We start from the raw sequence: 14,797 nt of genomic DNA, 5'->3' as shown, positions 1-14,797 counted from the left end.
ACCCAACAAGAGAACAGTTCTAAATACCAGATAGGGTTGGGTTTCAGTAACATGTGTGAGTCATCTAACACCTGGAGGTAATATAAGATTTGGTCTTGCAGTACATAATTTGGAAGGTGGGTGGGTTTTTCCCCCCCCTCCCTTTCTGTAACCTCCTGCATAAGTGACTGGTCTGCATTTGTATTTTTAATTTTTTTGTTGTTGGTGGTGTTTCTTTTGCCCTGCCTTACATTAGCCGCCTTCTCAGGGTACTGGGAAGAACCTCAATTCCCTATATCTCAACCCTGTTTTGCAAGTCTATCCAAGAAAAAGAGCCACAGAGTTGTGCAAGACATTTTGAAGGTTGGTAATAGATGCTTCTGTCTTGAAGACAGAGCTTCAAGTGACCACAGCTGTCAGGTGTAGTGTATGGGAATATAATCAGCATTCTGATAAGTTTTGTAAAATCCTCTTAACAGCTACAGTTATCTCTACCTCCTTGCCTGGTAATTTGTCAACACTGAGATCGACTGTCCTCTCTTTTAAATTGATTGTAGTTATTTTATTCCTAGCATTAAAACTTCTTTCTGAATATAAACCAGAGAAGTTTAGTGCTTCCATGGTGTATTAGCAGTAGTTTGTTATTAATAATGTAAATATCTGCTCTCCATCATAGAGTGTTTTTAGGATTTCTGATGTTCCTAATGTACTTGAGTTTTTTGTAATGGACATAGATTTAGGGTTATCTTTCTGAGTAATAAAGAAAATAGTTGCCTTAGCCTGTTTCTCTTGTCACACAAATAAAATGTTCAAAGACTCAAGTCTTGTAAGGAAAATTCTGTTGAGTGTGAGTTTATTTTGGAAAATATATTTATATGCTTGCTGGTGAATGATGATTTGCTGAAAAAGACAGATTCAGGCAAGTCAAAACTATTGGAAAATTTGAATCAGCAAATTCTGTTTGGCCAAAGGAATGAGGTAATCTGTAAACATCTATGAGTATTATATGTATTTTTCGTGTATATGTAGATTTGTCTATAAGTAAGTCCTTTGGAAATGTTAACGAAATTTTTTTTGTAATTACCAGGTAATTTAGGCTGTGTCTGTTGGTGAAATATAACTTACTATTTGCTGTCAGACTCAGGTATAAGAGACAGGTAAACCAGATTGAAGATCTGCTGATCAGTAGGTTTCCTGGAGCACTTGTGCTCTATGCACTGCTCTCAGTATTATCAGCTCACAAGGCCATACCCAGGTGCCTGGTTATGTTTATAGGCTGGGAATGCCCTTGGGGTTGGAGTATTCCTCTGATCCTACGGCAAGTGCCAAAACTTTTTCCATATTACAAAGAAATTTGGCCTTTGAAGATAGTCATCCCTGAGCTATGGAAAACAGGAGGAAGGATTAGACACAAAGAAAGGAATCAATTTATTCCTCCTACTCAGTTTTGCGTGTGCTCCTAAACTGTGTGAGAATATAAACATTGTTTTTTAATCCCTTATTAAAAATAAATTAGTATGCATGAGCTCAAAATTAAATATTTGATAGTATATAAACCACCCTGCTTTACACAAGATATGCATGTGTTTTTATAAATACACATTGTCTTAATTTTTTGAAGGGTGGGGGCAAGTAAGTATGGAAACAAAAGAAAATCCATTCACATCTACTTGTGAGACTACTTTTATGTAGTGGAATAATAATTCACTGCTTGAGGAGATGGAAATAAACAGATGATTTCCCAGCCTATTTGTATGTTTTAGTGATGTATTTCGGTCAAATAAATTAGAAGGGAAGCCAATGACAATTGCTACAAAGAATAAAAGGGATTTTTTTTAATCAGAAAGTTCTCTTAGAAGATGATATTGTAAGTCTAAAAACACAGCATCAGCAGATTTGTTTACTTTGTGTATTGAGTGCAAGGAAAAGTGATGAAGAAAACAAGGAATATTTAGCCTGTGATTAATGTAGCCAATACTGCCAAAGAACATGAATCTTTTGAATGTGTGGTCAGCTACTGTTACTTACAGTTCCATTTGGAGAGGGCTGCATATGTTGCACATAATTCTAAAGCAGTGACGCCATAAACAAATTTTTTTATGTAGTCCAATCAATGCTGTTAGGAAGGAGAGAAGTCAGAGAGAGAGTCCTGTTGTGATCCTAAATTCAAACAGTGATCTTGGTCAGAGAAAACATCGTATCAAGGAGTCTCTCTGCATCCGAGTCTTGCAAAACACTTAGAGCAAATTTGCATTGTGATAACCTCAGAGCTAATGGGTGCTATGACAGGCACCTCCCAAAGTTTTCCAGCAGTAAGAATGAAGAGTTAAAGGCTCCAAAAAGTGCTCTGAAGGTGCCTTTGCATGTGGTTGCCTACTTGTAAGCCTGGAATTAAACTGGGCAGGGCAGCTTCTGAACCCGGTTGGCTTTGAAAGATGGTGAGAACTGGAAGGGCTGAACTTTGGTTCTTGCTATGAAGAAACACATCAAATAATTCAGGTCTGGCATTCAGGGCCCTGGAAGGTAAGGAATATAGGTGGAGACAGTTATATAAGTATTATCTATAGTAGTTGTACTTCCAGATCTGTTTCAGATGCTGGATCACTTTCTGAGCTGGTGCATCACCAAAGGTCAGTGAAAATGTTCTCCTAGAAGAGATTGTGTCCATTGTAATCTTATTTGAAGTAGACACCCACCGTTTAGGAAAATATCCACAATATCACCAAGGATTATTTGAAAATCTTCCTGAAAATTGATTCAGTATTAGTTGGTGATTGAAGGGGGCATTACACAGGCTCACCCTTTTAAATTGGAAGATCAGAATAAACATTCATTAAATTATTGAGGACAAGATTTTTTTTTTTTTAGGAGGATGAATTGGATGTGTATTTTTCAAAATTTTGAACCTCTCAAAATTTTCCAGCAAGTCTTTGTGTCCTAAAAAAAAAAACCCAAAACCAAAACCAAGCAAGCAAAAAAAAAAACCCAAAAACCCAAAGCCCAAATCAACAACCTGATACGGAAGTTGCTCTTTAGCATTTAGCCTTTTGCTTTTAGCACTCGAACTTCACAGGCTGTTTGAACATAATCTAAACAGCTATGCCTATGAAGACAAGTTGAAAAAAACACGGCTTCAGAAGTCCTGTAGTATCTGCGGTCTAGAATAAATGGTCTGTTAATATAGGGTGAAGGGTTCTTCACATGAGCATTCGCTTTGAACAGATTGGGGCATGCTAAGTACTCTCGGTATCACAAACTACGTCTTGCTTTATCCTTTCCCTTCTGCGATGCAGCAAAGACGCCTTGAAAATGAGGAGCAAAGCGACCTTACAGATGACGGTTTATAGTTTTCCCTGTCAATCAAATGCATTTGCGTTGCCCTGCAATAGCACTGAATCATTCATGGAGCACTCTGTTACTTTAGGTTTGTGGCGGTGGATTAACCCGCTGGGACCCCATAAAATGATGAGGCGGTGCGGAAAACGCGCACCCGGATTCTCGCAGCGTTTTTTTTCGCATCTGGTTGATGACAACAGCTTTAGCGGCTTTCGCCCGCATCGTGCGGCCGCGGCCCCCGCCCTCCGCGGGAGCGCTCGGGACGCGGATCGGGGCGGAGCGGCCGGTCCCGCCCCGCCCCGCCGCCCCCGGGCTCCCTCCCGCTCCCTCCTTCCCTCGCTCCGTGCCCGGGTGCCGCCGGCGCTGGCGGAGCAGCAGGCGGGCGGGATGGCGGCGCGGCTGCTGCTGCTGGCGCTGTGCGCGGTGCTCGCTGCCTGCCGGGCAGCGGCGGCAGAGCCGGGGGCCGCCAGCCGGCGGCGGCGGCTGAGCGCCGAGGAGGGCATCTCCTTCGAGTACCACCGCTACGCCGAGCTGCGGGAGGCGCTGGTGGCCGTGTGGCTGCAGTGCCCCGCCATCAGCCGGATCTACACGGTGGGGCGCAGCGCCGAGGGCCGGGAGCTCCTGGTCATCGAGATCTCGGACCGCCCCGGCGAGCACGAGCCCGGTAAGGGGGCTGGGCTGCCCGCACCTGTGCGCAGGGAACGGCGCGGGCGCGGCTGCTGCGGGCGCTGCCCCCAACACTCGCTGCGGCACCGGCGCCGGCTGTCAGCGATCGTCCGCAGCCGCTGGAATTAGCGCCCGTAGCGGCAAGAAACGCCTGAGTTCCCCATAAAATGTGAGGAGCGGGCACCCGGCGCGGGCTGGCAGGCGGGGCAGGCGCTGGCCGCCCTTCCCCGCACGAACCGCAGCGCTCGGGGAGCGGCGTGAGGCAGGAGCGCGCCCGTGGGAGCGGCGTGGCACGGGCAGGCTGTCCCCGGGGGCTGGCACCCACCGCGGCACGGGATGCGTGGTTGCCTGTACTTAAGAGTTTGGGACATTTTTTATCGAAGGGAATGTGATTGATGCCGTGCACTTGTTTTACACCTACGACTGTGTCTATTTCATTGTTTCCGATTTCAGAATCGATAGTGTCGCTAATGTCTGTATGTGAAAGGGCTTATCCGTGAAAGCTGCCTGGTACCTTTGGCCCAGCCGTGAGGCTCCTGCAACCAGGTCCTCACATTTCCCTCACTGGGTTACAGCACAGGTCTGGAAGTCTGTGACTTCTAAGTGGAGGTGTGGCTTCTGTGACTCTCCGGGGATTTGGCCAATACAATTAGTGCTTAATATTCTGCTTTATGACCTGAATATAACCTTGCTTTATATCCTGAAGAGACTTAATGTTAGGGCTACAGATGGGTGTTATAGGATACTGGACATAAGGAGGATGTAAGAGGAATGCAGGGTAGTAAAGCATTGTCTTGGAATGAAAAACATAGGGATTGAAGTGAAATTTGAAAAATTTCTTTGTGGTGTGTTGCCATCTTGATAAGAGGAGGTGAGGATCCTGAAGCTAAGGATAAATCCATTGCCGCTGTGTAATTTGTGCACTAGAATGATGACAGCTATCACTGGGATTTTGCATTGCTGCCAGGGGACAGTCGCTACCTCTCATTTATGTGACGGTTGTGTCAAGCCAGGTGAAAGGGACAAAAAGAGCACACTGTGCTTTCTGAGATGGGGCTATGGCTCTTCCTGGAGACACACTTCTCTTGGTGTCAGTGATGTGAGAAAGGGTTTGTCACTGACCCCAAGCAAGATGGAATGCAGCAGTATATGCATAACAAACTGCAAAAAAGAAAAATTTCTATGGATTGCATCCACATACAAGCTATAGACAGTGTCAAACATTTCCTGGAAAGTGCTCGGCCCCTTACTAAGGGAGTCCTATAGACAAAAACGCCACATGTTGCAATGCCCAAATCACATGTCAGGGAATGTGATGAGTCCTGGCAATCTTTAGTGGTGGATGCTGAAAATGCTGTTTTTTGAAGGGGATTAATCAGGGTTTGAACCAGAGCAAATTCATTGTTTTATTTCAATCCTCACTTTCATTCTGTGAGGTTCTGAACATTTCTCAGAAACTGGAGAGCTACTACTCTCTGCAGTGGCACATGGGAGAAACTCGGGATCTTTTTGGGAAGGGCAGCAAGACAGACCTCATTCTTAGTTATCCTTGCACTCCTTAGGAAGAACTGTAAAAGCATTGATACCACCCCTACTTCTTTGTTACAGAGCCTAAACACCTATATATTGTGCCAATGGCTACATTAGAGGTGTTTTCTTCTAAAAAATGCACCCTTTCTTCTACTATGAATAAAAGGTAGCACTGTTTATTTTTCCATGGGAGTCTTTTTAAGCTGTGCAGTAAAAGAAGTGGAGCCTTGTACCAGCCTTGGCAGGAAATGTGAGACTGATTCTGTTCATACCTGAAGGGGGAACCCTGCTCACTCTGAGCATCCATGCTTGATTCCTAGGGCAACAACCAGAATAAGGATATTTTGTGTGGTAAAGCCTGCAGGATCAGAATCTTACTTATCTTCATCTGTTATTATTTAAAAAATTATAGACAGCACTACAGACACATGTATATACATACATAGAGTTACTTTTCATTTATCCCAGACAGCCAAGAAGTCATAAGTTCTGAACATAATCTATTCCTGCAAGATAACCTGTGTGTCACAGGGTTTATTTTTTAAATATAGGGAAGTATGAACAAAATACATGCTGTGGCTCATAGACTTACAGTCTGTAGAGAGCTCATGCTTCTAGAAGGCTGGTGAGTACACAGGGATGATACCTGACTCATCTAGTGAACAGCTGTGAAACAAAAAAATTGTGTGTGTTCACTTAGTGAGCAAGTTGATGACAAAATAGATCAGGAAAGTGTCAGCAGGGCATCAGTAAAGACTCTTTGTTCTGAGAAAAGAGGCTTTGTACTGAGTAAATCAAATACTGCATGTACATGCAACCATTGCATAATCACCTGTATTGCATGGCTGTGTAGCCTTGTGTGAATGTGTTTCATCGTACACAAGCATATAAATCAACTTCAATTTTAGCGTATCAGCTAATTTTGAAAATTCATTTGTAATATATGCGCAATGCTTGAAAAAAAAAATACTTGAGAGAATATGAAAACTTCAGAAGTGTGCTTTAGACCTCCAAGGCAACTGGAAAAAATCCTCAGTGAATGAAGAAGCTGGAACAAATCGTAAAGGCCTCGTTTTTCCTGGGGTAAATATTCATTATAGGAGGATTTTCTTAAAGTCCTGATACTGCATTGGAAGTCAGAATGACTTCACATGAGCCAGTCTGGTTTCTCGCTTAATCATACAAAGTGTCTTTGCAAATCTTGGAAACCCAGATTAGTAACTCGGGCGCTGCGAGCTGAGCCTTCGCTGAGCTCTTCCTGGGGCCGTGGTAAATGCCAGAAGCGTGAGACTGCTGGAAGTTTCTGATGCTACATTAAACACTTAAAGAGTGTGCTGTCTTCTCTGCAAACTTGAACACTACACTACCTGAGCTTCAACTGTGCTTCATGCCAAACAGGGCTTGGGCTAACATTTGTAGTTTTGTGCATTTTGTGGTGGTTTTTGGTTGTTTTTCTGTTGGTTTTTTTTTTAATGTTTGTTTGGGGTTTTTTTGTGGCAACAGTTTCTTTAGGCTGATACTGCACTTGTATGGGAGATTAGAGCCTACAATCACTGATGGAAAAGAAGCCCTTAAATAAGGAAAAGCACAAATTGGAGATGAAGACATTTGAACTTTACCAAGTTTTATACCAAGGCAGAAAACCTCACTTTGAGTTGTTGAGGGCAAAGCAGCTAAGGTGAAGGAAGACTTGAATGAGACTGTGTCAGTGGTTATGTGTAGAAGGCGTTGAATGAACGTAGATGGGAAGTGATCAAAATGTTTTGGAGTAGCTTTAATTGCATGAGAAAATATAATTTTGTCCCTGTGCTCACCAAAGATTGGCAAAGTTGACAGAAGGCGGTGGGTAGTAAGGTCAGGTAAAATGAGGAGAAAGAGGTTGTGGGGAGTTGATGGTGGACCAAGGGAAAACAGGACATTTCATGGTAAAGCACAGATTTGGGTTTTTTTCAGGGATAAACTGGGCAACACTTTGCCTTAGTTCAGGTGCAGGAAAATACTGACTACTCCTGAGAGAGGAAATAGGCTTTTGCTTTGGACGTCTGATGGTCTGTTGAACAGAATGTTAATGATTTTATTGCTCATCCTTTTCCCCACAAGCTTCTTTTAAAATACTTCAAACAGAAGGAAATGGTTAATTGGTACTTGAGTGAGACAACTGATTTTCTAGAAAATGACATACCTTGGATTTTGGAGTTTCAAACAACATAGCGTCATGAACTGGTGAGGCAGGAGCACACCGTGTGTGAATTGAGCAGTACAGTTGTGACTTGGAACATTTGCAGGGCCCTGTGGGTGTGACCTCAGTCAATTTTATGAGGTGCAACTCAGCTACAATAATCCTTGGACCCATCACTTTATCAAAGACTCCACTTGGCGAGGGTGAGGAAATGAGTTGGGTTGGTCACTGCTGGCACTGAGCCTAAATAAGCTTCCAGGCTTCTGAAATTGTAGCTCCTGTAATAGTCCCCCAAAAGCCCCCAGGCGTGAGGCTCTCGTTTTCTCACATCCCAGCCCTGCAGTGCTAGAACCATTTCCTCCTGCAAAAAAATAATTAGAGGGTGACTAAGAGAGAAGTGAAAATATGGCTCTATATTGATGAATGGAGAAATCCAAGCTCTGTCTGCTAATACAGACAGGTTTTTATTCCATCAGTGAAGTGCTCCTGTATTCAGCTGCGGCATCAGCCATGTGAGCTGGTACTTTCAGTGGTAAGAAGGTGCAATATGTAAAGCTGATGAATTTACAAGGAGAAAAATTGTTTCTCATAATATCTTTGTCATTGTTGCACAAAACCCATTTTAAAATATTTCTTGATTTATTTTAATCTAAATGACTCTGCAGCCATTTAAGAGAACCATGAGCAAGTGCTGCTGTTTTTCAAAAGAGAGAGCGGGAAGAAGAACGAGCAAACGTGTAGGAGGCTGCCGGGGTTTCAGCCCAGCATGGGCAGGGAACAGCTGTGCCACTGTAGCATGGCAGCCTGAGTGGGGAGACAACTGGCTGCCACCTGTGGGTCTTCTGGGCTGCCCTGCTTCAGATGGGCAAGTGCAGTGCTGAGGTTGGTGGCAGAGTCTTGTATCACTGGTGATGTCAGAAAGCACACAGCTCATCTCTTGGTTATGGTGATGTCATCAGGTACAGCTGTTTCATTATCTACAGTTAATTGCACTTGATTTTCTAAAGCTTCTTTTCCTTGCGCTCCAAATCTGCGCATAAAAATCTTGTGAGCTCTTTGATTGGACCTGTTGATGTTCAATACAAATTGCATATGGCAAGAGCTTGTTATTGAATCTAGATGTTAGAGAGCAAGCCTAATTTTTGTGTGCTTGAGGTTTAAGCAAACACCAGTTTTTATCAAGGGCCACTCATGCAGTGTTCCCTTTTTGAAGGGAGATGTTGAAGGGTACAGGGCTGGTAAATGTGCGTGCACTGAGCTCATGCTCGTCCAGCAGCACCGCATAAAGGTGGGGGCTGTAAATAGGTCATGTCAGCAGAACACTTTGTATCAGGAATACAGGAGATGCTATGCTGACCGCGCTATGCTTTCACCCTTTCTGTCAGCTGTGGTTTAGCTGCTCCCCTGGCTTAGGTTTGCAACCCCCTCTAAAGGTGAGCTGCTGTCTGGGCAGCGAGCTAACAAGGGCACCTGCAGCACCAGGCGAGTGGGAGCAGGGCAGCTGCTGCTGTCTCTACATGGATCGGTAGGAAATGCAGAGTAAAACACGGTTGAACTTGCTACTTCTGCAGCTGGAATTTTTCTTCGCTTTGTGCATCAGGGAACAGATTTTCTTTGAGCTTGTGAGGATGTTCTAGCTCTCTCATCAAACACTGTCAGGGATATGCTACTCGCTCGCCTGCTGGGAGTGCAGATCTGGGGCGGGCTGTACCTCCTGCAATCTATAGAAGGCTGAGAAGCTTAATTACCTTTCCAGCAAAATCCCTTATGGGTTTTTGTGCCAGGTAGGGTATTCCCCTTGGAGTCACCCAGCCAGGATTTGGCCTGGGGTAGTCTCTGGCAGGATGATTTTAATGCTGCCTGCGTTCAGAGTGGGATGTTCGGTGTCCTTCACAGACCGTGGAGCTTGCGCAGGTCTTGGGAGGGCTGTAGCTGCAGGAAGATGGCTGGATGTACGGGTTGAGTGAATTTTTTATATTTTTAGATTTTTCTTCCTTAATTTTATCATCCTTAAATAGTATTTTCTTAAGAGTTCTGATTTCATCTTATCTCAGTTTTCATGTTCAGCTAAAGACAGAGGTATAGAATACAAAGCGAAAAATGTCTCACAGAACTGGTGCAAATCCAGGAGAGGCAGACACGTTTACAGATCCATTCGCAGCTCGTTGTTGATGCCGTTCACGTTCCCATTGAAGTCAATGCAAATTCCCAGTAAGTGTGGTTAGGCAGCTGTGCTAGGCAGTCTGCAGCGTTCTCGAGAGATACAACGCTCTCACTCCAAATGGCTTCACTGACTGAGCTACTTAAGAATTCCCTTTTTGTTAGAACATTTTAAAAAGGGTTAATAGAGGCTGTGTGCAACCTTCGAAAACACTCTGGATCCCAGCTACTGCATCTCAGCGGTTTATCTTTTATTTACTGGAATAACACAAACGGTAAACAAGCTGGGGTAAAAAGGTCTGCAGTCATTAAGAATAAACATGACTACAGAAGGCAGTTGTTTTACTTTTCAGGCTTAAAATGAGTCTGAGTATACAGAATATTCAGAGTTTGTTGATCTGACCCAGACTGCTTTTGACAATCCCACTTCTTTTGAAAGAGTTAATTACTTTAATTTCTTTCAAAGAGAAGAGTTGTCTTCACCTCCCACACCTTCAGAATGCCTTAACAGTTCCCAAAGAAAACAGAAGGGGGGCTCGTTTTGTTGTTGTTTTGGCTTGAAGTGATGTTTTATTAGGGTGACATTAATGTGAACTCCAGAGAATTAGTGAGAAGTCTATAAAGCATGGGTATTTCCCAAGATTTTGTGACATGTTTTGTTAAAACCAGTAAGTTGTAGCTGTGTGATTTATCTAAAATGACCTCATTATTAAAATACTTTTAATTTTTTCCGGAGAAGCTGTTTATTATTCTGTAAATTAGTAATGAATATCTCAAGCCTTTAAATTACATGGAGGGAGAAAAACACAAGAGAGGTCTTCTGATTTCAGAATAAACACAAATTTTTGGTTGTAACAGTGGAGTTGCTGCTAGACTGAGCTGATCATTTAGTATTAAAACTTGTTTGGAATTAGTTCCGTGTTCATTACACCTGATTTTTGTTTTCAAAGGTGACGTGTGATTTAGAAGCCTACATACTGGGCATGCATATTCATGCTGTAATCTCCCTTTTCCTGGTCACCAGCAACACTTCTTGGCTAGGCTGCAGTGCCTTCTGAATACATCTATTTTCTCTACTGACTGTAAGAGGAGCTAACATTGGGTAGGCTTCTGACTTAGGGATGTGTACAAGAGCTTATGGTTAAGATCTGGTGAATGCCAGCCTTCATGTGTCATCATCTAATGTACCATGTTGTGCTTTATGTGCTGTCTGTGCAAAACATACAGTTTATGGACCCTGTCTGAGCTTTTTTCAGCAGATTAATTTATTTTCTTAAGTCCTTGTATCTATTTTAATTCATGTTCCTCCAAAAGAAAAAAAAAAAACCAAATCAAAACATCATGTCACATCTTTTTTTGGTCTACATTTTCTTTTTAAACTAAAGTCTCATGCATGTATTACCATAGAGGCTTGCTGGTTTGTTTTCTTTTTTTTTTCCCCTCCAATTGAATTGGGAATTAAACTGTGAAGAAGACTTGTAACTGAATTTTCTTAAAATTTTGTGGAATCAAAAAAAAGTGAAAACCACAGTATGTACTTTAAGGCTTCTGGGTAAGGTAATTGAAATGATTGCTAGAGTTACAAGGAGCGGAGTAAAGGGTGTAAACTCCATTTTGGAGTAAGGTGCACATCAAAAGCCAGGATTCAATGCATTCAGTAGGAATAGGATGTTATATATGAAGGTTATTTTCTGGTATGCTGGGGCTAAATAAAGACATCAAGGGTCTATGTAGTGAAAAGGCTGAAAAAGAAATCCTTATCAGTAAAACAGTAGCAGAGTAGGCGGGTTTGGTTTGCTGTGTGACGGGAAATGGAGCTCTTTTGTCTGCCACACATCAGCTTCTATCATCTCAGGATCAGGGTGAAAGCTGGTGGTGTGTTGGGAGCGGGTTAGGAGCTCTGCAGAACAACAGTGCTGAAACTGAGCTAGTCCCAGCTTGACGTGCTGGGGTTTCAGATTTTGGAACAGAAGTTCTGCCATACTGTGAGGAAATGACTGTATGTGCCGAGGTGCAGTAGCTTCCCCTAGCAGTGAAGTGCTGCCTCTCTCGCTGCTTTCAGGGGCACTGCTGGGGACAAGGACACTAGACTATAGGTGAGGTCTTGGTCCATAGTGCCCTTCCCTTTGAAATGGAGGTTTCTTGCAAGGTCCCAGTGTTGTGCTAGCTGAATTGGCATTGGCCACATTAGCCGGTATTGTCAAAGCACTGTGAGGTTTGGGCCAATATGAAGCCATATGTTAGAGATGTGTCTGTGTACCTAAGATGGCAAGAGAGAATCTTGAATCATAAACCTGTGGCTGGCAGTTCAAAGGCAGTAAACATTTGTTTTTAATTAATTTCCAAAGCGAGACATTTATAACTGCGTAAGCTGGTAGCTGCTTCCTGGTAGTTTTTCATACTGAATTATGAGCAAAACCTCACATCCTTGTTTGCTTGCAAATGAAGTCACGTGGAGACAGCCATTCTTTGCATGGAGCTGCCTGATTTATGATCGAAGAAAGATACTGCTCTGGCTGCAGAGCCTGTCCAAAGCAAGAACAACCTGAATGACATTTTGAGTACTTATGCTTAGGTATGGATTTGCCTTAGAGACAAATGAAATGAGTTGTTTGATCAGGGGAGACATCAGACTGGCCAAGGTTTATTGAACTGTTCTCTTGGCAAAGAAATCCTTCTTAGTTTAATGATCTGGTAGGTATCTAGAAAGTATGGCCCTGATGTTTGTCATACTAGTCCTCCAAACAAAAGAGAAATCATACAGTACTTTGCTATGAGAAATATAACTAGGAGTTGAAAGATACAAAGAAAGTGAAAGGACAGTGAGACATTTCAAAGGTTAAAACTTTCTGCATAGTTGTGTTTCCTATACCATCATATTAGAGATAACTGGATAACACATGTGACTTACCACATGCTCATCCCCTGACATTTCTGGCTGCAAAACATTCATTTGAATGCCCTTTTATTTTTGTGTCCCTCAAAAGTAAAGGGAGCCCTCAGTGTGACTGTCCTTCAGTTACACTTCGTTGTCCTTCAGTGTTGTGAGTGGTGCATTCCTTGCACACTGATCATTCAAAATGAGCCTTTTTTCCTGTGCTAAACTGAATATTTTGCAGTTTTGGCAGCACTTGGCTTATTGCATAAAAGCAAAATTCTAGAAATATAAGCAAACCTGGGGTGAGTCTAAGACATAAATAGACACTTTATACACACCTGAAAAATGGTATTTCAAAGGAAACCTTATGATTATGGTAAGCTGACTCCCCACGTCAGGTCTTCACCTGGTAAGACTAGACAATGCTTAAATTTTTCCTCCCACCCAGCTGCTGAGCATCCACAAATCAAACTGAAGTCAGTGGGAGCTGTACATCTGAATTTAAGCAGGAGGCTTATAAATCCTAATAATAATAAATCCTAAATATTTAAGCCAACTTGTGTGTGTACCCTAAAAAAAGAAAGCTAAATTTGATTTTGATTATGTAATAGCCTACACTTAAGGAATAAATGGTCCAAGTTTACACCTTTCTGGATGAAATGTCATACTTCTCTTTGGTGACATCAGTATACAGAGGGATAGAGAGGAAAAAAAAAGCTATGGGCTTAGGAGTTGGGCTTTCACATGCTTAAATTTTAAACATTGCCATTGTAAGAATTTGTTTCACAGAGAGGAAAAGCTATTTTATGGTAAAAGATGTCTGGCTGCTTTCCTGGCTCTGCTGGGAATTTTTTGTGGTTTTGGGTAAGGACAGCCTCTCCCTGTGTCTCAGGTTTTTGTCTCCACGCCTAGGTTCTCAGCTTCCATGCTAGGTTTACGTGTGGCTGTGCCATGGACCCAGTGTACAGGTACTTGAGAGATAGCATGTAGTTCAGCATTTGATCTGCCTTTAAAAGGCAGTTCCTACCTGCTTCTTGTCAGATTTTTCCTAGTAGCAAGTAGCCCCAATATTTGTGTTGACTTAGCCATGCTGATGAACATATGGTGAGGAGTCATCAAGAGTTTCTCTCCCTATTTGCCTGCCACAGATACAGTTTTTTGTTTGCTTAAAAATCTGCCTTGATAGTAGATAAGTATAAAGAAGGAACCAATTCCTTTTCTTCCGGTGCTGATAGGGAGAGTCACAACAGACACATCAATATTTGCAAGGTTTCCACGTGTTGCAGTTAGGGGAACAAATCCATAGTTGAAATAAATAGTACAAACCTTCACTGGAAATCTTTCAGTACAAATCTTTAGCGGAAAATCCTGTAAATAAACAGAAACAGAGGAGCATCTGTTCCTTGATACTCCATGAGGCAGCTGATAAAAATGAAATCTGTATTATAACAGTAGCCAATACAAGATGAAAAAGTACCTGACAGTGGAACACTTCCTGAATAGGGAAGTTTAGGGGCCAGGACGCTCATCTGACTTGAAAATTGAAGAATTGTCTGAAATAGATGTTGCCATGGAGACAGATAGGATTAGCAGCCTGAGACTGATTTCATTGGTCTGCTGCTAGCACAAGTTGCTTGTTTGAGTAGCATTAATATGTTGTCTCATGCTGCTTTATATGCTGAGACCATCTGGCATTAGTGATATTTAAAGGTGCAGTTCTGTTATGGAAAGAGTTGACCAACATGGTTTGATTTATGTTTGTAAGACAAGCTGGAAGAGTTACGGGGTCTTTGAAAAGCTGTCTTGTGCACAAAAATATTCTGAAAAATCACAGCTCGTACAGAGATGAAGTGGGGCTTTGGGAAGCAGCACGAGGAATTTCAGAAGTTTGCTTTATACTCAGTCAGCACATATTTGAAATATTCTCTGCACAAATACGCACTTTTGCCTGTTTCTTCAGGTGCGTATGTGAAGGCAGCCACATTTTTTCAAAAATAAGCCTTTTCACTGCAAAGCTGCTTGGGAACTACAGCTCCACCACCTTGAACAAACACAAGATCATATTGTGT

General features: G+C 42.5%; 1 protein-coding gene across 1 annotated transcript in view; it reads left to right on the top strand.

The window, feature by feature from the left end:
- Positions 1-3,344: 3,344 nt before the first annotated feature.
- The window catches only part of CPE (carboxypeptidase E), a 56,245-nt gene continuing 44,792 nt past the window's right edge, over positions 3,345-14,797 (top strand). The window contains exon 1 of the mRNA XM_048303849.1: positions 3,345-3,979. Within this exon, the coding sequence (XP_048159806.1) occupies positions 3,382-3,979 (598 nt within the window). The 5' untranslated portion in view covers positions 3,345-3,381. The remainder of the gene's footprint in view (positions 3,980-14,797) is intronic.

Source organism: Corvus hawaiiensis, chromosome 5, assembly GCF_020740725.1.
Source record: "Corvus hawaiiensis isolate bCorHaw1 chromosome 5, bCorHaw1.pri.cur, whole genome shotgun sequence".
NCBI lineage: Eukaryota > Metazoa > Chordata > Aves > Passeriformes > Corvidae > Corvus > Corvus hawaiiensis.
The sequence above is the reverse complement of the archived record's forward strand: the minus strand, read 5'-3'. Positions and strand labels throughout refer to the sequence as shown.